General features: G+C 53.6%; 1 protein-coding gene across 1 annotated transcript in view; it reads left to right on the plus strand.

The window, feature by feature from the left end:
- The window catches only part of SDK1 (sidekick cell adhesion molecule 1), a 539,765-nt gene extending 513,849 nt beyond the window's left edge, over positions 1-25,916 (plus strand). Inside the window, exons 41-45 of the mRNA XM_065892294.1 lie at positions 4,119-4,283; positions 7,335-7,472; positions 9,950-10,070; positions 10,456-10,585; positions 25,671-25,916. Coding sequence (XP_065748366.1) covers positions 4,119-4,283; positions 7,335-7,472; positions 9,950-10,070; positions 10,456-10,585; positions 25,671-25,916 — 800 coding nt within the window. The remainder of the gene's footprint in view (positions 1-4,118; positions 4,284-7,334; positions 7,473-9,949; positions 10,071-10,455; positions 10,586-25,670) is intronic.
- Positions 25,917-26,116: the final 200 nt, after the last annotated feature.

Here is a 26,116-nt window from a genome sequence, read left to right on the forward strand (position 1 = left end):
TAAGTGGAGCGTGGACCCTGGGATTTGGGAGGGCGCTGTCCCTGCTCCCCAGTTACGAGGGCATGGCCGGGAGCAGATGGGCCTGGGCGGCAAGGTGCTGGCCCCGCAGGAGAGAAGCTGCCTTGCGCCAAGCGCGAGAAACAAGTGCGGTCGGGGCAGTGACCCGTGTGGACTGGAGGTGCTTGCTCTCCTCGAGGAAATTCAGTGTTAGCCGTTCTCCTTTTTTAGTAAACAAATACTGCCACAGGGCAGCCAGGACCGAGAGCTTATATCTTCAAAGGAAAAGCAGCCAGTGGGACGCACGTGCGTGTGTGGACCCTCACGCAGCTTTCCTTCCGAGCCCGGCAGGGGTGGAGGTGTGTGACCGGAGTGCGGCTTATCGAGCAGCATTCTGCCACGTGTGTTTCTCCACGGTTCCCCCACCTTCATACCTCGAGGTGGCGTTTTCCCAGCAGTGTCACAGTAAGGAGAGGCCGAGAAGGTGCTGGGAGTCCAAGAAGGGGAACCGAGCCCAGCCAGATGCCACGGACACCCCGCCACAGACATCAAGAGGCCCTGGCCTGAAGGTCGACGTGACTCCCAGGAAGGTCGAAGTCCTGGCACCGCCCGCAGGGCTGGTCCTCAGACCTCTGGCATCGGCCATCCAGGGATGTGGCTTTGGGAAACACGAGCGACTGCTCTCCTCGGGCCAATCACGAGTTCCCCACACGGGGGTGATGTAGGGGTAGGAGCGCCCCCAGTGGGGAGGGAAAGCAGGCTGGGGTCTGCTGAGTACCCGGCAGGGTGACCTCGCCTGGAGTCTGACAGCCGGCTGAACGCATCCCCAGAAAAACACAAGCGCCCGCACTCCCCTCAAGTATTGATTGAGAATGTAAGTCCAGGCCCGGGGATTATCCTGGTGCGTGGAAAATCACTTGCACAAATCTCATTATGCTTAATAGTTCTGTAATGTTATTTTTCCCCCTAATTTGTAGACATACTTTTCTCCATCATTGATTTATTGAGATATTTAACAACATAATACAAGCGAGGAAAACGATGCACAGTGGGGAGACAGAGCGGGTGCTCCGGCAGCCGCCAGGGTTTCCTGCCTGCCGTGATCGCGGTGTGAATATTAGTGTGGATGAACGGCCCGGGGAATCACAAGTGCAGCCCGAAATGCTGCGTATGTTAATTTTGGAAAGGCAGAATTAAGCAGAATAAAAGTGCGAACTTCCTTCAGAAGGAAATTCTCTTGGTATGACTCCTCCCCTCGCAGCGCTTTTCAGTGTGAAGTAAATCGTGTGTTGAGATTCTGTATCAAAATTTTTAAATGTTTTTATGAAAAATGCACGTAATTCCTGGAGCTGTGACAGAGCGCTTAAAATAAAAGGTGGACTTTAGGTGACAGTAGAGGCAGGGGAAGTAATTCTTCTTCTTCAGTAGCAGGAAAGCATTACAGAAACAGTAGTGTAGAAGCCATCCAGAGAACCCACTGCAGCAGTGTTCGGGCCTGCTGCAGATGGTCTGGGAATGCCTTTCGCACTCGTAAGTCCCTTAATTTCAATGGCTTTAAACAGACAGGTAGATGTGAAGAAGTGTTCTGGAGGCCCATTGGCAGAAGGGGTGTAGGAGAGGGTCAAGGCTGGCCTCAGAAAGATGAGTCTGAAAGGGTGCAATGAGCTTGTTGATTTTCCTCCATCACCCCCCTCCCCCATAGACTTATAAACAGCCCACTGAGAACAGAAATCTCATCTGATCCCCTGTTGGCTGGAACAGGGCCTGACGGAAGAGGGGGAGCATTAAGTATTTGTGGATCGAATGCGTGGATGAGTGAGAGGGGGCAGAGGGGAAGGATGCCCGCCACCACGCCGGGGACTTCAGGCAGAGGGAGTGGCACGTGCAGAGAAAACGCACCCTCCGTGCCTATTATTCCCCGATCATTCTTGCCAAACCAGAAATAAATCACATATGACAGTCACGAGTGTAAACCTTAATATTTTTAGAAGGAAAGAAAGGCTTAAGCCATGACTTGCCATTTGGACATTATTAGGGGTAATGGGTAGCTTGGTGAGAAACTACTATAAGTGTGAAGATTTAGCAATAGCTAATCGTCGTACCCCCTTTTTGCCTGTACGGAGATTTATGCCTTTCAGGTCTCATTCACATCCATTCCTTCATTAACCTGTGACTACAAGGGCTGAACCGGTGCAAACTCTAAACCCTATGCAAATACAACTTACACACTAGCTGTCTCTTTCTGTTTACTGTGATCCTCTCAAACATACCTGGTGTTCCAAGGTGTGTGGTAAGGTTGGTTTCCAGATAACCCCCCGCCCCCGTAAAGCTGTCTGCACGTATGTACGCATATTCAAGTGTGCATGGAGATTCCTCTCCAGATCTCCTGCTGTTTGTAAAAGATCGCAAACCTGTGCCTATAGAAGAATTTATAATTCATGAAGGATCACTATTTCAAATGAACGTTTTGGGCCCTGAGCCCACTTTTTACCGAAAGACCTCCTTAGAGATTGGATTTATATTTTATTTTGCAAACACTCACGGAGTGCACTGCTTACCAAGCACTTTATCAATATTAACTTGTTTAACCCTTACAACACACCTGTGACGTAGGTGCCCTTTGTTGTCACCGTTTTACAGACGAGGCACAGAGAGGTTAAGGACTCTCCCTGAGGTCACACAGCTAATGTGCGATGAGGCAGGCTTCACACCAAGGCTGTCTAGCTTCTTCCTTTTTCCCTGCACCTGATTTTCTGGCTTCAGTTTCAATTTTATTAATGTTTTCCTACACGTCAGGGCTTAAAGAAATCCAATATGTATTTTTATTGTGGTAAAATACATAACATAAAACTTACCATTTTAACCATTTGTAGGTGTACAGTTCAGTAGCATTAAGTATATCCACGTTGTTGTGCAACCATCACCACCAACCACCTCCAGAACTTGTCCATCTTCCCAGACTGAATCTCTGTCCCCGTCAAACCCTAACCCCCCACCCCCCTCCCCCGCCCCCTGGCACCCACCCTGCTACTTTCTGTCTCTATGAATTTGCTCTAGGGACCTCCTGTAAGTGGAATCATATGGTATTTATCCGTTTTGTTTCTGACTTACTGAGCATCCTGTCCTTGGGTTCACCCATGTTGTAGCAGGTATCAGTTTCCTTCCTTTTTAAGGTTGAATCATATTTCATTGTATGGACGGACCACCTTTTCTTTATCCATTCCTGTGTTGATGGACATCTGCGTTGCCTCCACCTTCTGTCTACTGTGAATAATGCTCTATGGACATAGATGTGTCGGTGTCTGTTCAAAATGCAGTATATTTTTTAATGTATACCTGTATTCGGTAGCACCTGGGCATAGCTTAAATAACTACTGGTCTTAGGGCAGGTTTGATGCTGCAGCGCTTCCAAAGGATGCTCAGACTCAAGGGCGGCACTTCGGGAGTTCGGTTTGGCAGGTTAAGGCAGGGTCCCCGGGTGAGGGAACTAGGCCCCGGCCGGGTTGTCCCGGAGCACGTGCACCCCCATGCCAGCTGCCACTCGGCGCCCTCACCCCACGAGAGCACACGACCCGTTATCGATTATGGAAAGTTGCGCCGAGCACACTGCAGCGACCACCCCAGGCGGTGGGGACAGCGCGGCAGCGTCACCGCGCGGCTGGCAAGCTGGCCGGCACAAGAGGTGTCGTTCAAAGTTTTCTCCTTGACCCGCGGGCGGGATTGTCGTTTCCAGTTAGAAAGCAGTGGGACTGAGAACTCAGGTCAGTGGCCGGTGCGCGCAGGCGCCACTGGGCCAGCGGGTGTCCTCGGTGAGTCTGGAAGGTGGGCTTAGGGACACGTGGCAGGAGGTGGTCGGTAGGCAGCCGGAACCCTACACCAAAGGTGAGATCCGGTCAGAAACCAGAGGCCCGGGGAGCACTGGGGGAAATGCTTCCGCCCAGCTTGCATCCTTAGCAGAGTCTGGTCACTGGGGGGAGGCCCCTCTCCTGCCTGTGCCCCCGGCCCCCGCAGCTCACCCGGCCTCCGGCTCACATCCGTCCGCAGGGGAGGGAGCTGGGAGCTGAGGGCAGGGTGGGCATCCACGCGCAGGCGCCCTGACCTCTGCTCTCGCTGCCCTGCAGATGAAGGCCTGTGGGACATGTTTGTGAAGGACATTCCTCGGGGCGCCACATCCTACACCGCCAGCCTGGACAAGCTCAGGCAAGGAGTGACCTACGAGTTCCGGGTGATGGCTGTGAACCAGGTGGGCTACGGGGAGCCCAGCAGCCCCCCTGCTGCCGTGTCAGGTAGGAGCCCTGCAGGAACCCCGGGGCGATGCCCCTCCTTCGGGGGCAGGGAGGGTGACCTGGAGCCACGGTGACGGAAGGAGGACCGGCGCGCGCCTCCCAAGGAGCTGGGAGGACGGCGCGGGCCCCGCGCGCTCCGCACTCCCGACCACGCTGTGCTCCAGCCGTTCTGAATTCTCTCTCCCTGAGCACCGGAGCCACCAGCTCCAGCCAGGCAGGGTCCCCGCGGGGAGGAGGCTTCCCAGGCAGAGTGGAGCCCAAGACCCTCCATGAGGGGACGCGACCTCACTGTGGAGCCACGGGCCGGTTTTGAAAAGCAAAGATCGCCCCCAGCGGCCACCGGGGGGTGTGTTAGACCTTGACACGCGGTCGTGTCCGACGGGGGCCCCAGTGAGCCCTGCGCCTGAAGTGGGAGGTGCCCGCCCCCCGCCCTGCTCTGGGTGGAGCAGAGCACACGGGGAGGCCAGGCTCCCTTTCCCAGAGCTCGAGTGTCAGCGGCGACAGACTCTGTCCTCACCAGTGACGTGGCAAGGGGTGTGGCAGCTGGGGGTCAAAGTGACTGCCCGAAAATCAGGAAGGGCTTCTCGGAGGAGGGAGCCCGGGTCTGGGTCTTGAAGGGTGCAGGGGGGCGGCTGCAGGGAAGGAGAGCCTGGGACGAGGCAGAGGAAGTAGCGGGTGAGGAGCCCAGTGAGGACCAGCGGGTGGGGAGGGGAGGGCAGGTGAGGCTGGTTGGTCCCAGGTACGCGTGACAAGCGGGTCTCCACCCCGCCTGCACCTTAGGGTCACCCCTCGGGAATGCTTAGAAAACAGCCACGCAGGGCCCCACCCTGGACAGCAACTGCATCGCCCGGGGCACAGGTCTGGGCTTGATGATTGTCTAGCTCCGCAGCGGTCCTTCCATGCAGCCAGGATTGCGAGCCGGGCTGTAGAGGGGTTGAGTGAGGGCTGGCCACTGGAGGTCATCTGGACAAGGGAGCAGGCCAAGTCCGGGCCAGAAGCCACGAGAGCCTTCCTTCCAATCAAGACAAATCTGTTTCCCTTCCCTGCAGTCGCATTTGTTCAAGCCGCTGACTGCACTTGTTCAGATTGAAAGCATCCTTCATCCTTTCCTGGTCGTGAGTCTGGGGGAAGGGTAGCGTCTTGGGTGCTCAGGCCCCTGGTCTAGGAGCAGCATGAATCCCAGGGGCGCTCAGTGAGAGGGGCCGCAGGAAGGACCCGGGCACCACTCGCGTGTTTAACGAACAGTCCGTAGAAAAGTCAAATTTTCCTCGCTTCCTTCATCTTTATTAAGAAAATTGTAAACACACCCCGAAGTAGAGAGAATAGAATAAGGAACCCCCAGCACCCATCACCCCAGTTCAGCAATTCGAGATACGCCTCCCTCGGTCCATGAGCAAGAAATCACTAGAAAGCAATTCCAAATGCACAGAGCTTTCAGCTCCGCACACGCGCAGCCGGTGGCAAAGGCTAGTTCCTACATAAGCACGCGGATCTGGCCCTTGAGGTCACGGGGCACCGTGGCTGGACCGTTCCTCTGAAATCCATCGCATCCCCGCGCTGGCCTCGGCTTCCAGCTGGTCGGCAGTCCGCTCATCTCATGGTTTCGAGAAGCCAGCAGGCCGTCCCCTGCCGGCACCCCTCAGGCCCCGCTGTGCAGACCGGGCTTGGGGAGCCCGACCCGGGGCCGGAGTCCTGTAGCCCAATCCAGGCCTTTCTGCCCAGGCCTGCTCTGCGCCACTGCCCAGAGGTCGGCTTGGACGTGTTGGCCTTATTAGATGGAAGACTTAACGTACAGCCCGAAATCCGGCTCATGTATTTTGGATTTAAAGTGCTGTCACCTGTCAAGCCTCCCTGTGCCGTTACGTGATCCAGAGCAGACGTCCCCCTCGTTCCCAGGGTGCACACACTTCGCATCCATCCAGTGAGGTATTTAGCATAAGGGAGAGGTGTTTTCTGGGGGTTTCTGCTCCTGGGAGCCAGACCTTGGGCTCCACCTGTAATGGGCTTCCTGTTCCGTCCCTCACGTCCGATGCCCTGAAACAGGGAAGCTCGTGGAAGGCGCGAGTGGGACCCCAGGGCCATCCGACACCTACCGAGAAGCAATTCCCATTTTTCTCGTAAATGGGTAAACAGAATAAATGCTAAACAGAATAAAACATGAGGAAGACGATCCTTCTTCAAAGCAGCTTTCAAGTGAAACCTTTTCTGTTCGTTCTGGGAGAACGTTATCTAAGGGGGGCCCGTTGTTCGGCTCAGTTTTGCGGGAGGATCGAAATAAATAAAACACAGCCCAGCCTCCGGGGCTGGGGGCCCGGATGCAGCGGAGGAGGCTGACAGGTAGTCAGGCAGGCCCACCCAGCCGGAGGGTGCAAGCAGAGGTTCGCGGGCAGGTGTGGAAGGGTCCAGTGCTCGGCATGGGCAGGGCTCGGGTCACGGGGTTCCCAGGCTTAGACCGACCGCACCCCGAAGCCAGTAGGGGCAGCACTGAGGCCTTTTAGGAGGGGCCGACTTCCCACCTGAGAACGCTCTCTGTGATGTCAAGGGTTTGAGCACAACGGGAAGAGGCGACATAGTTGAGCAGTGGTTCCGGTGGCCCGGGCAGCGGTGGTGGTGGCCCCGGGGGGTGGCAGCGGGGATGGAGGTGGCCGGGGGACTTGGGGGCTGTCTGGGAGGGAAGCCCCGGCACTGGGAGAGACGAGCAAACCCAGGCGCTTTTGTTCCTCCCTCCCTTTAACCCAGACGACATTTGTAAGCAGATGAAATTGAGAGGATATAAACACGATGGCCAGGGTCCAGGACAGTGAAGTCTCTGGGGTGGGAGCGGCGGGGGGCGGGGGGCGGGGGGGGTCAGGTGGTGACAGGACCCTGGGCCCAAAAGAGACGGTGGAACCAGAGCCTTGTCTCTGGGTCGGTCTACCCGTGACAACCCAGCCCAGGCAGGGGGTTTTACCCTCCCCGTGCCTGGGGCTGCCCCTCGAGCCCTCCCCTCCCCCGCTCACGGCAGGGACTGAGTTTCTGTCCCACGTGACCGTGCACCCTGTCGCCCTTCAGCTCAGGTGGAGGCCCCGTTCTACGAGCAGTGGTGGTTCCTCCTGGTGATGGCGCTGTCCAGCCTGCTCGGCATCCTGCTGGTGGCGTTCACCCTGGTCCTGCACGGCCAGAACAAGAAGTACGGGAGCTGCGGCCCAGGTGGGACAGCGCCTGCCTTTCCCCGTCTCCCCACGGGGGAACTCTGGAGCTGAAATGTTTGGGGCTTCCCTCCTGGATCCGGGGTGCCCACATCCACATTCCATTTCATTCGATGAAACAGGCACAACAGACATCCCTTCGGAGGCAGCGGGTGCAGGGAAACAGGAGCTCTGGACCTCGGCCACCAGATTCTGTCCCAGCTCCGCCCTCAAGTGGGCCTCTGGGTCATTTGGCCTCTGTGAGTCTGTTTCCTCATCTGCACTGTTGCTCAAATGCAGGCGTATTTTGTTAAGCGATGATTAGAGAGTGGAAAGCGTTAAACAGATGAAAAATCTCACTCCAGTATCACGAGGACAGTGAGTGGGGCACGTCTCAGGCATTCGGTGTGGCTCGGGGATGGTACAGAATCGTGTCTGTGGCCCAGCGCTTCTCACTAACACAGGGTGAGCACCTGCCTTAGGTCCCGCATCGCAGCTCTGAGCCCTCTGTGGGCTGGGTCCCCGGTGTTCCCAGCACAGCCTGGCGTGGCGTGTAGTAGGTGCAAGCGTCCGTTGCTAAAGGAGTCACCGTCATTAGAGAAATGGACAGACTTGGGCAAAGCCGACCGCAAAAGAGCCCATACAGTGTGACTCCGTTTGCAGAAAGGTCAGGAACAACCTAATGAATGGATGTTTCTAGAAGGCAGGATGGTGGGTGTTCTTAGTGGAGAAGTATAAGCAGCGAGGGTCCGTGAGGGAACCTTACGGGGTGCTGGGAACACTCTGATACCTCTGTGAAGCGGGGGCCAGCAGATCCCCCAACCCCAGCCCCCAGCACCATTGTCACGGCACCAAAAGGGTTCATAAAACCAGGCACCTGACGTGCCTGCCGTTTGCTTTTGTAACATTAAGCCATTCATCCCTCCAAGAAAGGATTTATTTTTTTCTGTATACATTCACTTCTAACAAGTGTCCGTAAATCAGATTTTATTCCTACGGGATTTACGGTGTATGAATGGCATGTCATTTTACTGAGTTAATGCTATTCCAGAATCCTATGTCTGGTGCAGAGAAAATCTCCCCGCTTTCACTCTCCTTCTCCATCTGGGAAACAGACCTGAAAAGTCCGATCTGACCTGCAGCTTCTGATACTCAGCCTCACCCTGGAGCATTAATTTAACGTCATCATTGACGCCCAGGGGGAAAGAAAAAAGAAAAGAAACACTTGTCTACCAGCATGTCCCCCTGCCTGCCCAGGAGACGCACAGAACCTAAACCTTTGCCGCTGCAGCCTCGTTCTAACCCTGCTGCGTGACCATGCCGCCTCGTACGACGTCAGAGTCCCCTTCCGATCACGGTTTCCACCTGCTCCCCTCCCATCAACCCAAATCCCTACTCGCAAGCAGCTTCATCTTGCATTCACCACTCTGTGTGTTCTGCTGGCTTTTCCCCGTTGCACACAAGCAGTACGTTAAGGTGAGGTGAGGGCTGTGGGATCCCCAGCAGAGAGGACCCTTGCGGTTTAGAAAGGCTGATGAATTTTACAGACACACGGGGAGCCCCCGGTGTGTGCTCGGGCAGCGTCCCGGGGCCTGGGACGTAACTAAGAGCGTAATTGTGCGAGCATAACTGGGTCTGTGCTCCAAGAGTTTATAGTCCGGTAAGGAAGACAGACAGATGACCACAGAGAACAAGCCAGCACAGGAAAAATGCAGACGTGGTGACGGCACCACGGAGAGAAAAAACACAGGGCGAAGACTTCAGGGTCCGAAAGTTCTCTCTGGTCTCACGACCCTTGAGCTGTGACCTGAAGGAGGGGGTGCGTGATAAGTCAGGAAGATGGCTGGGGGAGGGGCTCCCAAGGTCGGGGAGGGAGAAGGCGGGTAGACCAGCCCGAGCAGAGGGACAGCTGTGAGGACACACCAACTCTCATGCCAGACGAGGTCGGAGCCACCGGGACCTCTTCCTGTCCTCGAGTTACTTGTAACTTTGGCCGGCTGATGTATTTTAGAGTATGTTTTGATATGTATTTATAGACTTATTTTAAGTGGTTTTCAGTTACATTCACAGACACGTGTGACCATCATCACCACGGTCAGCTTTGGAGCATTTTCATGACCGCGGAAAGAAACCCTGCACCCTCTAGCTATCACCCCTTATACAGTTACTCTCCACTTGCTGTCTTGTTCTAGGACTGTGAGGCTTTTATTTTGAAATGTATTGAATCTTTAATGTCCTCAATGGCTTACAGAGTTCACGTGTTCTGAGTGCTCTTTAACAAAATACGGATCAAAATACTCGGAGTTTGGTGCCAAGAAGAATAAACACCAAACTGCGAACGCCATTTTGCTGCGGGGTTGACGTGCAGCCTCTCTCCGCAGCCTGACTCTGCCTGTCTGGTGGGCTGACGCAGGCCGGCCCGGCCCCGGGCTCCGTCCAGCAGGCCATCGGGGAGCAGCTTGCTGAAGCATCTGTGCTCGTTTCCCCGTCCGGCTTTAGGTAAGAGCATCTCCAACATGGAGGAGTCCGTGACCCTGGACAACGGGGGATTTGCTACCTTGGAGCTCAGCAGCCGCCACCTCAACGTGAAGAACACCTTCTCGAAGAAGAACGGGACGAGGTAGGGCTGCGACAGCTCCAGCCCCCGGCGCTGCCTCCCCCTGACGACCCGCTCGGCCGGGCCCACGCCCACGGGCCCCCCAGTGGGGCAGCGCCGAGCCGGGGTGGGGGGGGCAGCGTGGTGGGGAGTTAGGGATGTTGTAAAGACATTTCCAGAGACAGAAGAAGAGGGCGGGTCTCAGGTGCAGGGACGCGGTCTCGCGAGATCTCCCGGCCCCAGACGGGGCAGGCATCACGCGAAGCCGCAGGGGGACTGCGAGTTGTTCGCATTGGGGGCCAAAATGGCACCAGAGGCGGCGGGTTTCTCCCACTCAGCCTCGAAGCAGGCCAGAGGGTGGGTCGGGAGGCCTCAGTCGGGGGGTAACTGGTGTCCCCGTCCCGCCCAGGTCCCCGCCTCGGCCCAGCCCCGGCGGGCTACACTACTCAGATGAGGACATCTGCAACAAGTACAACGGTGCCGCGCTGACCGAGGGCGCGACCCTCCAGGAGAAGTCAGGGGACGCCACGGAGTCTGAGGTGGGTGCCTGTTCCACGGGGCCCCCACCCTCCCCGGGGGCCCCGTGACCGCACAGGGCAGGCAGAGCCGGGACAAGCGGCTCCCCTTCCCCGACGAGGAAGGTCCTCGCTCGTCTCTGGCCCCCAGGTCCGTGGCTCGAGGCTGGCTCCTAGGTCAGTCACTCGCCCAAAGTGGACGTCAGATCCGCAAACCATCCTCGTTCCATTTTGTTTTCAGAAAGAGACCCAGAGTTTTCTGGAGGTCACCGTGGAACTTGGTGGCCTCTAGACCCCGGCTGGGTAAGGGGGGCCCCGAGCCTGCCCGACTGGTACTGCCTGGGACCCCCACCCCGGGTGGTGGCTTCCCCTCCCGCCAGCCTCCCTGCCTGCCTCCTTTTGCTCAAGAGGGGACTGTGGTCACAGCGTCGCTGGGTCAGTTAACAGGGTCAGGTGAGCAGCACGGGAGCCCTGGGACCAGGGAGACCACGCCCCGAGGGGCTGTCAGCCTCCAGCCGAGACCCCCGGGACTCTGCCCTGCACGTCTCAGGCCTCCTTTGCGCCTGGGCACTTTCCGTGGAGCTGAGCGAGTCCTGGGTGAGGCCTCCGTCGGGGGTGGGCGGGGGGCATTCCCTGGAGGCAGCCGTGGCGGCGTCTCCAGGAGGGGCCCCGCTTCCCCCACAAGCGCCCCAGTCAGTCTCTCACGTTCACGAACAAAACCAGTTGAAGCAGCCGGTAGAGAGCTGGGGCCCGGTCAGTCCTGGACTGTTTGGTTTCAGCGGTGCTGAGCCTTGACAGGGATGAAATTCACCAAGCTCTTTGATGGACACGCAGGCCCGCCCCACCCCTTGGCGTTCATACTCTAAATCAATATTTAATCTAAAATAAGTCTCACCTTCATTCTGATCTGAATTCAGGCCTTATTGAGCCCTGAGGCTCAATAGAACGGCTTCTTTTAAATTGTGGCTTGTGTATGAGCTCACTGTGGGACCGGGACAGCAGGGGCATGGCAGGGTGGCACCAGCTCGCTCCGTCGGCCCCATGTGCTCTGTTGACAAGGACGCCGGGTCCCCCGTCAGAACCGTAGCCGTGGGCACGGGGAAAACAGCAAAAGCAGCACTGCACACGTTCAGAAGGAACATTTGTCTACGGTTGAGGGGCTGTAGATTTTCAAGTGAAAAGCTGCAGACACCGACCTGCCCCTTCCTGATAAGGAAGCCGCAGCTTGTACCAAAAGCAGCTCACTGGGAAGGGGCAGCGATGAGAGACAGTCACCAGCACGTGCCTTGATCTGTCCTCGGTTCCTGGGCCTGCGGCTCTTAGACCGTCAGGCCTCACGGGTGGTGTTCACAGTGACTGGGCATTAGCTCTGCAGGCTGCGCTCTTCACGGTTCCGCGTGTGCTGAGAACTAATTGGGTGCCTGCTCTGGGCCGGGCACGCTCGTTCAACGCTCACACCAGCCCTGCGAGGTAGAGCGGTTCTCGTCCTTGTTCACACAACAAGCCTGAGGCCAAGGTCGTCCCACGTGCAGGTGCTGAGGCTGGACGCGCACCCGCGCAACCCCCCCCCCCCCCATGAATGTGTCCAGAGCTTACTGACCCCCGCCCTCACCATCTCCTGCAGCCCAACTCCCAGGCACCTGTGGCCACTCCCAGCGCTGCCAGGACTGGATTCATCAGTTCTGGACTCTTTGTTCATGAAAGCCTTCTCAGAATGGGTTGCTGGGAGGCATTCAGTCTGTTTCTCCTCTCACACACGTGGGTGTTTTGAGATTCAGATTTCAGCTGATTTGCATGGAGGATTATTAAATGCGTGCAGGCACTGAGCTAGGCTTATACACACATGCATACGTGCACACGTACACGCATTCCTAAGTGCATACACGTGTACACACGTGGGGGAAGAAGGCAGGGAGGGAGGACGACGCGGGGGAGGGGAGGAGAGGGACGTGGAATCCACAGTACGTCCTGCCAGGAGGTGGTTCAGATCCTCACGTAATAGATCAGAGCCGAGGCTTGACGAGACTTTGTGTGTGTGTGTGTGTGTGTGTACGTGTGGTGCACGGGCCTCTCACCGCCGTGGCCTCTCCCGTCGCGGAGCACAGGCTCCGGACGCACAGGCTCAGCGGCCATGGCTCACGGGCACAGCCGCTCCGCGGCACGTGGGATCTTCCCTGACCGGGGCACGAACCCGCGTCCCCTGCATCGGCAGGCGGACTCTCAACCACTGCGCCACCAGGGAAGCCCTTGACGAGGCTTTTGAACATCTTCCCCAGACACACACTGATGGGCCTCGGGCTCGCAGTTCTGTCTCTCCTGCCAGACCTGCTGTGCAGAGCTGAGCTGTGGTAACTAACCCCGGGACATGTGGCTGAGTGAAGGAGGGGCCTTGGCAAGCCCTGTGCCTGGAGGAAGGGGTTCCTTCTCTGATTCCCACAGATGCTTTTTGGGTCCTAATGCTTTTTGGTTCAAGAAAGTTGATCAAAGGTGTGGATGCCCTCTCCACCCAGGATTTTCACCTTGAATCTGGGGCTCCAGGCCCCCCTGAAGCCTGTGGTGGTCGCCTCCAGTGAAGGCCCCGTGGAGTCCAGGCTAAGAATTCGCGTGTCTGGGCTCTCTGTGTGCTCCTGGGTTCTCAGGTAGATAGGATGAGGCCCATCTTTCTTCCAGAATTCTGTGCTCTATAATCTTGCTGGGTCCCGACATTGACCCTTACGATTTGGGAGAGTTGTAGGCAGATGCGTGGGATCCCAACAGAGGGATCTTGGAAGTGCCAGCTCCAATGGGAACATTTCCTTTCAACCACATCTTTTAAACAACCAGACTGAGATGTAATTCACATACCACACAAGTCACCCATTCGCCATATTGGTTATTTAGATGTGTGTGTTTTAGTTTCCTCAGATTTATGAGCTTCTCAAATCTTCTTCTGTTACTGATTTTTAATTTTATTCCATTGTGGTCAAAGAACATACTTTGTATATTTTCAGTCCTTTCAGATTTATTGAGCCCTGTTTTATGGCATAGCATCTGGTCTGTGAATTCACTTGAAAAGGGCGTGTAGCTCTGCTGTTGCTGTGTGGTGAGTTTCGTGTGTGTCTGTTACGCCTGGTTGATTTATAGTCTGTTCAAGGCTTCCACACTCTCTCCAATCTTCTGCCATCTGCTGTGTTGAAGTCTCCAACTATCATTGTTAACATTGTCTATTTCTCACTTCCATTTCTGTCAGTTTTAATTTCATGTATTTGCAGGCTCTGTTTCTAGGTGCATATATGTTTATAACTGTTGTATCTCCGTGATGGATAGACCCTTTTTATTAGTACGGAGTGTCCCTCATTGTCTCTAGTAACAATTTTGTCTTAAAGTCTATTTGGTCTGATATTAGTACAGCCAACTCCAGTTCTCTTTTGGTTCCCGTTCACATAGTGTATCATTTCCATCCTTTCACTTTCAACCTATTTGAATCTTTGGATCTAAAATGTGTCTCTTGCATGCAGCATATAGTTGGATCATGTTATTTTGTTCGTTCTGCCAATCTCTACCTGTTCACCAGGTTGTTTAATCCATTCACATTTAATGTAATTACTGCTAAGGCAGAATTTACCTCTGCCACTTTGGTGTTTGCCTTCTATAAGTCTCATATCTCTATTTCTCTCTTTTTCCTTTGCTGTCATCTTCTCTTTTGAGTGGGTATTTTCTAGTGTACCATCTTAACTCCCTTGTTTTGCTTTTGCTATATATTTTTTCAGTTATTGTTTATAGTGATTGCCCTAGTATCAGTATGTGCTTCGGATTTATACTAAATCTCTATATTTCTGTATAGATCTATTCCCTCCTCCCCTCTTTGTGTTATTTATTATACATATTAAGTCCATATATGTGGCAACCCCAAGAATGCATTTTTATAGGTATCCTTTGATAGAATTTTGTGTCTTTTAAAGAAGTTGAGAGAAGAAAGGTGAGCAAGTATCTATTTAGAGTTTACCATTTTAACCTTTTTATTTTCTATTTCTGGTTCTCTTCATTTCTTTATGCCTCTTTGCACAGCTATTGTTAAGTATGTTACATTTCTATATATTATAGGCCCAACAATACAATTATATACATATTACTTTATAAAATTGCTATTTAAATCAGATAAGAGAAGAAAAGAGAACAAATAGGTAATTATACTGTCTTTTACAATTCCCTATGTAATTACCTTTGTTGGTGCTTTTTGTTTTTTCATGTGGATTTGAATTACTCTCTGGTGTCACTTGCTTTCAACCTGACAATCTTCCTTTAGTGTTTCCTGTGAGGCAGGTCAGCTAGCAATGAATTTTCCTGTTTTTGTTTATCTCAGAATGTCTTTATTTCACCTTCATTTTCAAAATAGTTTGTTGAATATAAGATTCTTGGTTGACAGTTTTCTTTCAACACTTTGAATGTGTGACCCCCATTGTCTTCTGTCCTCCATGTTTTCTGATTAGAAGTCAGCTGTTAATATTATTTGAGTTCGGTTGTTCTGGTTAAGTCATTTTTCTCTTGCTGACTTCAAGAGTTTCTTTCTGTCTTTGTCTTTCAGAATTTTAACTATGATGTGTCTGGGTGTGAATCTTGTTCCTTTTTTCTTACTTGTGGTTTATTGAGCTTGTCAGGTGTGTAGACTTTTTTTTTTACCAAATTTGGGATGTTTTAAGTCATTATTACTTCCAGTATTTTCTCTGCTTCTTTCTTTCTCTTCTCATCCTGGTACTCTCACTATGCTTATGTTGGTCCACTCAGTACGTCCTCACATTTGGTGGGTGCTCTGTTCTATTTTTTTTTCTTCTTCTTTTTTCTGTTTGTTTTTCAGATTGCATAATCTCTATCATTCTGTCTTCAAGTGCACTGAGTCTTTCCTCTGTCAGTTCAAATCTACCATTGAGTGTCCCTAGTAAACTTTTTTATTTTGGTTATGATATTTTTCAATTCCAGAACTTCTCATTAGGTTCTTTTTAAGTCATTTCTGTCTCTTTATTGATATTCTCTACTTGGTGTGGTAGTGTCAGCATACTTTAATTCTTTACGCATGGTCTCCTTCAGTTCTTTGTTAAAGTCTCCTACTATGATTGTGTTACTGTCGATTTCCCCTTTTATGGCTGTTAGCATTTGCCTTATGTGTTGAGGTGCTCCTATGTTGGGTGCATAAATATTTACAATTGTTATATCTTCTTCTTGGATCGATCCGTTGATCATTATGTAGTGTTCTTTGTCTCTTCTAATAGTCTTTATTTTAAAGTCTATTTTGTCTGATACGAGAATTGCTACTCCAGCTTTCTTCTGATTTCCATTTGCATGGAATATCTTTTTCCATCCCCTCACTTTCAGTCTGTATGTGTCTCTAGGTCTGAAGTGGGTCTCCTGTAGACAGCATATATACGGGTCTTGTTTTTGTATCCATTCAGCCAGTCTGTGTCTTTTGGTGGGAGCATTTAATCCATTTACATTTAAGGTAATTATCGATATGTATGTTCCTATTCCCATTTTCTTAATTGTTTTGGGTTTGTTATTGTAGGTCTTTTCCTTTTCTTGTGTTTCTTGCCTAGAGAAGTTCCTTTAGCATTTGTTGTAAAGCTGGTTTGGCGGTGCTGAACTCTCAACTTTTTCTTGTCTGTAAAGGTTTTAGTTTCTCCATCAAATGTGAATGAGATCCTTGCTGGGTAGAGTAATCTTGGTTGTAGGTTTCTCTCCTTCATCACTTTAAATATGTCCTGCCACTCCCTTCTGGCTTGCAGAGTTTCTGCTGAAAGATCAGCTGTTAACCTTATGGGGATTCCCTTGTGTGTTATTTGTTGTTTTTCCCTTGCTGCTTTTAATATGTTTTCTTTGTATTTAATATTTGACAGTTTGATTAATATGTGTCTTGGCGTGTTTCTCCTTGGATTTATCCTGTATGGGACTCTCTGCGCTTCCTGGACTTGATTAACAATTTCCTTTCCCATATTAGGGAAGTTTTCAACTGTAATCTCTTCAAATATTTTCTCAGTCCCTTTCTTTTTCTCTTCTTCTTCTGGGACCCCTATAATTCGAATGTTGGTGTGTTTAATGTTGTCCCAGAGGTCTCTGAGACTGTCCTCAGTTCTTTTCATTCTTTTTTCTTTATTCTGCTCTGCAGTAGTTATTTCCACTATTTTATCTTCCAGGTCACTTATCCGTTCTTCTGCCTCAGTTATTCTACTATTGATCCCTTCTAGAGTATTTTTAATTTCATTTATTGTGTTCATCATTGCTTGTTTCCTCTTTAGTTCTTCTAGGTCCTTGTTAAATGTTTCTTGCATTTTCTCTATTCTATTTCCAAGATTTTGGATCATCTTTACTATCATTATTCTGAATTCTTTTTCAGGTAGACTGCCTATTTCCTCTTCATTTGTTAGGTCTGGTGTGTTTTTACCTTGCTCCTTCATCTGCTGTGTGTTTTTCTGTCTTTTCATTTTGCTTATCCTACTGTGTTTGGGGTCTCCTTTTCGCAGGCTGCAGGTTCGTAGTTCCTGTTGTTTTTGGTGTCTGTCCCCAGTGGCTAAGGTTGGTTCAGTGGGTTGTGTAGGTTTCCTGGTGGAGGGGACTAGTGCCTGTGTTCTGGTGGATGAGGCTGGATCTTGTCTTCCTGGTGGGCAGGTCCACATCTGGTGGTGTGTTTTGGGGTGTCTGTAGCCTTATGATTTTAGGCAGCCTTTCTGCTAATGGATGGGGCTGTGTTCCTGTCTTGCTAGTTGTTTGGCATAGGGTGTCCAGCACTGGAGCTTGCTGGTCATTGAGTGAAGCTGGGTGCTGGTGGTGAGATGGAGATATCTGGGAGATTTTCACCATTTGATATTACATGGAGCTTGGAGGTCTCTTGTGGACCAGTGTCCTAAAGTTGGCTCTCCCACCTCAGAGGCACAGCAGTGACTCCTGGCTTGACCACCAAGGGCTTTCATCCACAAGGCTCAGAATAAAAGGGAGAAAAAATAGAAAGAAAGAAAGAGAGAGAGAAAGAAAGAAGTAAAATAAAATAAAATGTTATTAAAATAAAAAATAATTATGAAGAAAAAAAATTTTTTAAGTAAAAAAAAAAAACCAGACAGTCAGAATCCTAGGACAAATGGTGAAAGCAAAGCTATACAGACAAAATCTCACACAGAAGCATACACATACACACTCACAAAAAGAGGAAAAGGGGAAAAAATCATAAATCTTGCTCCAAAGTCCACCTCCTCGATTTGGGATGATTCGTTGTCTCTTCAGGTATTCCACAGATGCAGGTACATCACGTTGATTGTGGAGCTTTAATCCGCTGCTCCTGAGGCTGCTGGGAGGGATTTCCCTTTCTCTTCTTTGTTCTCACAGCTCCCAGGGGCTCAGCTTTGGATTGGGCCCCGCCTCTGCGTGTAGGTCGCCGGAGGGCGTCTGTTCTTCGCTCAGACAGGACGGGGTTAAAGGAGCCGCTGATTCGGGGGCTCTGGCTCACTCAGGCCTGGGGGGAGGGATGGGTACGGATGCGGGGCGGGCCTGTGGCAGCAGAGGCCGGCGTGACGTTGCACCAGCCTGAGGCACACCATGCGTTCTCTCAGGGGAGTTGTCCCTGGGTCCCGGGACCCTGGCAGTGGCGGGCTGCACTGGCTCCCCGGAAGCGGGGTGTGGATAGTGACCTTTGCTCGCACACAGGCTTCTTGGTGGCGGCAGCAGCAGCCTTAGCGTCTCATGCCCGTCTCTGGCGTCCGTGCTTTTAACCACGGCTCGCGCCCGTCTCTGGAGCTCCTTTTAGCAACGCTCTTAATCCCCTCTCCTCGCGCACCAGGAAACAAAGAGGGAAGAAAAAGTCTCTTGCCTCTTCGGCAGCTCCAGACTTTTCCCCGGACTCCCTCCCGGCTAGCCCTGGTGCACTAACTCCCTGCAGGCTGTGTTCACGCCGCCAACCCCAGTCCTCTCCCTGCGCTCCGACCGAAGCCCGAGCCTCAGCTCCCAGCCCCGCCCGCCCCGGCGGGTGAGCAGACAAGCTTCTCGGGCTCGTGAGTGCTGGTCGGCAGTGATCCTCTGTGCGGGAATCTCTCCGCTTTGTCCTCCGCACCCCTGTGGCTGTGCTCTCCTCCGCGGCTCTGAAGCTTCCCCCTCCGCCACCCGCAGTCGCCGCCCACGAAGGGGCTTCTTAGTGTGTGGAAACCTTTCCTCCTTCACGGCTCCCTCCCGCTGGTGCAGGTCCCGTCCCTTCTTTTGTCTCTGTTTTTTTTTTTTTTTCTTTTGCCCTACCCAGGTACGTGGGAGAGTTTCTTGCCTTTTGGGAGGTCTGAGGTCTTCTGCCAGCGTTCAGTAGGTGTTCTGTAGGAGCAGTTCCACGTGTAGATGTATTTCTGGTGTGTCTGTGGGGAGGAAGGTGGTCTCCACGTCCTACTCTTCTGCCATCTTCTCTCGAAAACCTCCTTCAGTTCTTTGAACATATTATAATAGCTACTTTCAAAGTCTTTGTCTGCCAATATTTGGGGCTCCCCAGAGGCTGCCTGCTTTTTTCCCTCCGTATGGATCACACTTTCCTGTTTTTTGAAAAGAGCTCATTTTCGATAATACATTGTATCAACTTAGAATACTGATATTCAGCCCCCGCTGGTTGTTGTCATTGTTGTTTGCTTATCTGCTTATTTGTTTAGTGACTTGCCTGGACTGGTCCAGGGACGTCCGTTCCTTCAGCAGTGTATACCCTCCGATGTCACCCCTCACAGGTGCAGCCTTGGGCACACGTGCAGTTTCCCTGACAACCAGGGATGACCGGTCTTAGCCAGGGTCCCCTTGTCTCTCGTGAGGATTCTGGATTGTCTCCCACCACGGGTACCACACCCAGCTGTTAACCTCCACTACCTGCTAGCTCTATCATTTCTGACAGTGCTCCAGGGTATAAATTACTCCATAGTTTGATCCAGTTACAGCCCAGCCCTTTTGCAGTGGCAGGACGTTGTTAACCTTTGAGTTTTTCTCTAACCCCCAAGAGGGCTCTCCTTAGCTGTCTCTTTGCCTGGTTCTCGCTGCTAAACTTCTGGGCGGTTTATTATCACTTCACTTGTTGCTATCGTGGAGCTGCCAGCTTCCTCTCAATTTCTCACCCCTGTGGTCGCCATTGTTTCCAACAATGCCCTTAGGCCTGCTCCGGTCCAAATACAGCCATTCCCCTCGGGCAGAGCAGGGGAGCTCTCTATTCTTAAGGACTGACTCTCCCCCTAGCAGGACCTCTGTGTCACAGCACCAAAGCTGGAGTGGGGCCAACAGCCCTCTTCCCCATAGTGACGCACTTGCTGAACCAGCGGGGCGCTGGGTGGAGACGGTAGCCCCTGGTCTTCTGGGCAGTGTGGAACTTCTTCCGTCCTAGCCAGCTGGGGTGGGGGCGATCAGGGCTCAGTATTCTCGACCTGCTGTGCCTGATGCACATCGTCCAGCCTCCCAGCAAAGGCTGCGTGAGGGAAGGAGGCCCAGTTCTCTTGGCCATACCTGCCTGGAATAGAGTTCTGCACTGTGGAGCTGGGGGCGGGCAGTTGGATGAGAAATGCCGGCAGCTTCCTGCTCCAGGTCGAACTGAATTGCTGGACTAGGGGGCTGGGTCTTCTTGGCCACATGTGCCCAGAGTGGAGCTTCTGTCACCCTGGGCTGAGGGGCGGGGTGGGGGGGGCAAGTCATAGGTCAAATGGCTCAGACGCTTGCTATCTTTAGTGATTTTAGATTTTCTGGAGTAAGTCTTCCCCCCTTTGCTATATGCCCTTGGCACCAATTCCAGGGACTCTAAATGTTTATAAGATAATTTTCCCCAGTTAAATCATTGTTCCACTAGGGAGAGGACCTGCTGGCTCCCGTGACCGTCCTGGAAGGATCTTTGTATTGATGATTGGTTGACTGGGGCGGGGTCTCCTGACCTCCCTTCCTGTCCACCTGCTCCTCCAGAGCCAGAAACCCTATGAGGTCTTGGCCGGAAGCTCTTTTGCGAAGCTAATATTTCACTAAAACAAAATAGTGATGCCATCCTTTTCTCCCAATTTGCAGAAACATTGCTCAAGTGAAAATTCTAAGAATCCGTTCACAGGTGCACAGCGACCTGACTGATGCGGGTTGCTCTGAATGAGGCCGTCAGCGCCACATGACACGTGCTGTGGCTCTCTGTGTACCTCTGTTTAGGAAAAAGAGGCTCTGTCTCTGTTTTATCGCACAGATGCTCATGAATTACACCAGGGCTACTGTTCAAATCGCATCTTAAAAATTGTTTTCGAAATCCAAAGAAACAGTTTTCAAGATCTCTCCTCCAACCAACTTAGACCAACCCCCTCCTGCTTAATTAATTCCCTAATAATATTTGAGTCTTTCATCTTGCCCATATAGTACCCAAAGTGCTGGGATTATCTCTATTAGCAGCTTGCCAGGCATCCATGCACCTTTAGAAACTCTCACAGTCCGTCTGCCAGCACATCCAATCACAGGCTGGCCTTCTACGGTTCCCTGGGAAACCAACACACAACGCTATTTCATTATCACACAGGAAGCTTAAAAAAAAGACCCTGCAGTGTTTCCTTTGTGTCAATAATTCTAAATCACTAAAATACATCCTCATGAAAAAATAATAATGTCATATAAACAATAAGCAGGGCAGGCAGCAGAAGGACGAATGGCATTTTAATTCGGTGCCTTCTTGTGAAGGCAAAGGCAAGACCTGAGCAGGAGCCAGGAGGCCCCGCCCCGGCCCCGCCCCCGACTCCGCCCTCGCCCCCGCCCCGCCCTCGCCCCCGCCCCCGCCCTCGTGTGTCATGAGACCTGGGTACGCTCTCACTCTCCCTAAATGAACAGGAAGAAGCTAAAGGAGCAGCTCTTAGTCTCTCCTCTCCTTTCTGCACGATGGTTTTGTTCTCTCACAGTGGCTTTTGGGACCACTCGGCTGGACCTGCAGCCCTGCCACTCAAGGCTGCCAGCCGCCCAGCTTGGTCCCCACATGAAGCCCTCTGCTCTCCAGATGAAGTGGGAGAAATCCCAGGGCAGGTTCAGACTGGCTCGGCTTAAGTCCCGTGCCCACCCATTAGCCAGTCACTGCTTTCTGAGGGTCAAGCCCTTCAGCCCGTGTCACAGGGAAAGGTGGGACAAGGGTCACTTCCTTCAAAGGGTCACATTTCAGACGCAAACACTGGGACATCACTGTGAGCTGGACAGCCAACCCCGACTGTCTCCTGCCAGGGCCTCTTAGTGCCCACATTTGTCGCAGGCTTAGAGGACACAGATCTGTGGTTGAGAAAATGCATAATGACACATAGCTACTAAGAGGTCTCCAGTGAAACTACATTTTGTTAATCACGTGAACATACACGAGTGTGGGACACGTGATGTGTTCATTCCCGAAGCAGCGCTGGACATACTCTGAGAAGTGCTGGCTCCTGCGAGAACTCAGAGCCCCCTTCCAGGCCGCCCCTCGGTCCCTCGGTGACTGCGAACCCGGCTTCCCCACATCCTGAACAGCTGCAGGAGGGGGGACAAGGGTAGAAAGAGAGGAGAGAAGTGCCCCGGGACATCCTCTGGGTGTGGGACGTGTTTATAAAACGAGTGACCGCCGCAAATGATGGCCTTTCCATCACTGGAGAGACCTGGTGTGAGACCCACCCGTTGAAGTGTCTCGAACCTTTTATACAGCTGGGGTTGAAGGTGGCCCCAAAGGGTTACTGAGACGCCTCTGTCTCTGCCACCTGGGCTGCGATGCCAGAGCTGGGTCTGCCCCCACTCTGTCCCCAGCCAGTGTGACCCTGACACGGTCACTGCTTCTGGGGGCCTCCATTCTCTCCAGCACAAAATGAGATGGAACCCAATCGCGACTTCTCACGTTCGTCCTCACGTGGTTGGGACGGTGGGTGGGGAGGACCCCAAACACTGAAGGGTGAAATCTTGAATCTTAAAGTTGTCTTCAGATCGTCATAAACCCTGACCCCCGTCTGTGAAACCAGGAGCCATACCGCTGTCGTCCCATCCTGAACGTTCCGTGAGTTCCTCATGAGGAAAGAGGGCTCCGGTGTCTTCCTTCCCCTGAGCTTCAGGAAATTTAGAACCAAAATCAGTGTCTGAAGAAGTGACAGACCCAACTCAGGGACTGATAACAGATTCCTCAGCTTCTCTCCATGATCTCTGTCCTCCTTTCTCTGAGTTTACACAGAGCTTGGCCTCGTAAGCCCCTCAAGGCCTCTAGGAAACAGATGAAGGATAAACCTTAACCGCCAGCCACACATGCAGGTACCTGATCTCTTATCTGAAAAAGATACACTTTCAAGAACTGGGCGTTTCTCAGGTTGGGGCTGAGTCCTGTATCGGGTCACATCCCCAGCGGGGCCAGGGGGGCACTCTCGCGGAACCCACTCGTGTTTCTGCAGCAACCCCTGAGGCCATCCACACCGGGTGGCCTCCCAGCAGTTCAGCTCGGGGTCCGCCGCGCTTTAGCTCAACGCAGGTCAGGCTCTGCCTCCAAACAAGTTGCAAAAACAGGCTTTGGTTTTCAGAGCATCATGGGACTGACGACTAGGGGGTGGTGAGCCTGTTCAGCTGCCGTGCAGGAGGGGCTTGGAGCCGGGAACCCCGAGGCCTGGGTGGCCAGGCTCAGGGGAGGCTCCCACGCCGCCCAGGGCCCACACAGCCCTTTTTCATCCATAAACCGGAATCCTAACTCCCACCTCGCAGGATCGTGGTGCAGCGACAGAGGTGGCACGAGGCTACTCCTGGGAGCAGTGTCCACAAGAGAGAAGCCTGGGCTACCTCTCGGCATCGCTGTCCAGTGATGGAGGAGCCGTCCTCCACCTCCGGGATGTGTTGGGAGGGCATTTTTGTCAGCCCCCGTTTCCAGGAGCTCTGCCTCAGCCATGTATGATGTCACAACACAAATGGTTTACATTTAACGTCCTGAGAATTCCCAGACCTGTGACTCACCGTCGTTACTTTATGTAAATATTCCATTTAGAGCAAGGGTTTCAGTCTGTGTCTGAAAAATCCCAGAAGCCTCTGGCTCCACCGTATGTACACGAGGGGTGTCTGCACAGCCAAGAGGCCGCCCGCTCTCACACCACAGAATGCTGCTCCCCAGGTAAAGACCGGAAGGCGACTGTCCCCTCCTGCCCTGCCCTGCCCCCACCCCAGCCTGGCCACTGCTCGGAATCCTCCCAGAGCCTCCAGGGAATACACGTTCCAGGGCCCCGTCCCAGACCCACCGAGTCAGGAGAGCAGAGCGGGAGCCGCTGCCCAGGACGCTGTGCTCTTCCAAGACTTCCCCGGAGATTCTGAGCCAGCATTAGGGGGACACTCAGTCCTTTATACCACCCAGGCCTCCGTCACCCTCCGGGGAGAGGAAAAAGGGCAGGTGTGGCTGAACCCTTGACGGCTCGGCCCTGGAGCCCAGGGGGGAGGCGCCCTGCCCGTGGGCGGCTGGAGTGTGAGGGACCAGCCAGTCATCCGCCCACTGCCCACGGTGACCTTCACCTGGCAGGGTGCCCTGCGAGGGGAGGGGCTTTACTCGGCCACGATTCCTGTCCCCTCCCTGAACTTGAAAGGCCGGAAGCCACCGTGCCTGCAGACCCATTTTTGGCACATGGAAGGTGGCCTCTGATGTCCGGGGTAGCGGGCGCGGGGAGGAACCCCTGTGCTTTCAGGGTCTGGGGAGCGTCTTGGGTGTGGGTCCTCACAGCAGAGCCCGGCCAGCCTGGGTGCCATCCCCACCCACCAGGGGGCAGGAAGCTCCCAGGATTCAGGGGAGGGGCCCCGGGACCACCTGGCAGGTCTGGGACAGGGGAACCGGGAGCCCTCCCTGCTCTGGGAAAACACTTCGGCCTCCACTGTCTGGATCAGCCGACCTTCCAGCACTGAAAATCCGCTCCCAGGACCACACAGTACACGGCATAGAGTTTTACTTCAAGAAAATGAACATAGAAACTGTGCGGGCTAAATGCTCTTACTAGAAACTGCTGCTTGGTTTTGTAGAAAGAAAAGCGGGGAAAGACCCTCAGAGGGACTGATCTTGAGCCGTCAATGGGTGGCCCACTTCCTCCACCAGCTGCTCGGGGGCCGCATGGTGAGGGGTCAGGTCCCTCAGTGCCTGGAGAGGGAGGGGCCCGTAGCACTTCAGACACCACGACACCATGTTCATTTACGGTGTCCTTTCCTGGCAACCTCCCCTCGGAGATCGGCATGGACGTGACATTCCCTGGAAATGTGTGTCCCATGAAGGACAGACCTCCTCCTCACCCCCTCTCAAGCTCAGGATGGGATCCCATTGGTCTGTGGGAGCCTGCGTCACGGTCTTGGGCCGGCTGTGGCCCCTAGGCCTTCCACGTCCCCGTGCTCTTCTGTACTCTGCACTGCGAGGATACACACCATCCCCTTGAGGCTGTGTAGACCTCTCCTTGGGTGGGAGATGGAGTGTAGACCTCTCCTTGGGTGGGAGATGGAGTGTAGACCTCTCCTTGGGTGGGAGATGGGCTGTAGACCTCTCCTTGGGTGGGAGATGGGGTGTAGACCTCTCCTTGGGTGGGAGATGGGGTGTAGACCTCTCCTGGGTGGGAGATGGGGTGTAGACCTCTCCTGGGTGGGAGTGCTGTGTAGACCTCTCCTGGGTGGGAGTGCTGTGTAGACCTCTCCTGGGTGGGAGTGCTGTGTAGACCTCTCCTGGGTGGGAGTGCTGTGTAGACCTCTCCTGGGGTGGGAGATGGAGTGTAGACCTCTCCTGGAGCACGAGTGCAATGTAGACCCTCCTGGGACGGGCTCAGGCACAGTGACGGGCTGGGGAGCAGAGGCTCAAGGGCAGTGAGACAGCACATTGCCCGGCTTGGCACAAGCTCAACCTGGGTCTCTTGGCGGGTGGTCCGGGGGTTCCGTGCGCGGCTTGTGTGGAGTGTAGGAGGTCTGGGGTGGGGGAAGCGGGAGGAAACAGGTGACCGGCACCATCCCACCGTGGGCGGCCAGTACTGGTCCCCTTCCTGGCCCTTCCTGTTCCCCGCTCAGCCCTGCTGCCCACGGCCACGTTCCCGCATAGCTCCACCCCCCGTGTCCACGGGCCCCCTGAGCTCCCCCCAGCCCCCCAGCCCCCCGGCTGACGCCTCGCTGTCTATCCGTCTGTCCGCAGGGCACCGAGTCCGAGTCCGAGGACGCGCTCCCCCAGCACTCCTTCGTCAACCACTACCTGAGCGACCCCACCTACTACAACTCTTGGAAGCGGCGCGCGGGCGCGGCCCCGCACAGGTACGAGGCGGTGGCGGGGGCCGAGGCCGGGCCGGCCCCGCGCGCGGTGGTCACCACGCAGAGCGCCGTGTTCGCGCCCGCCGCCCACGGCGCCCGGACTCCGCTCACCGGCTTCTCGTCCTTCGTGTGAGCGGCGCCGACCCCGCGGCGACCCTTGTTAAGACAGCTCCGGGAACTGGGCTCCAGCTTGGGTTTAAGAGGATCTGAGGCCTGATGGTTGATTTTTTACCCACTTGCGAACGCGAGATTGCAATTAGGAAAGTTTTTTTTTACTGGCTTTTTGTAACATCGCTGCAGGAAGCGGGTTTCTTTGTTTTTCTTTTCTTTTTA

Source organism: Phocoena phocoena, chromosome 15 (genome assembly GCF_963924675.1).
Source record: "Phocoena phocoena chromosome 15, mPhoPho1.1, whole genome shotgun sequence".
Classification (NCBI taxonomy): Eukaryota; Metazoa; Chordata; class Mammalia; order Artiodactyla; family Phocoenidae; genus Phocoena; species Phocoena phocoena.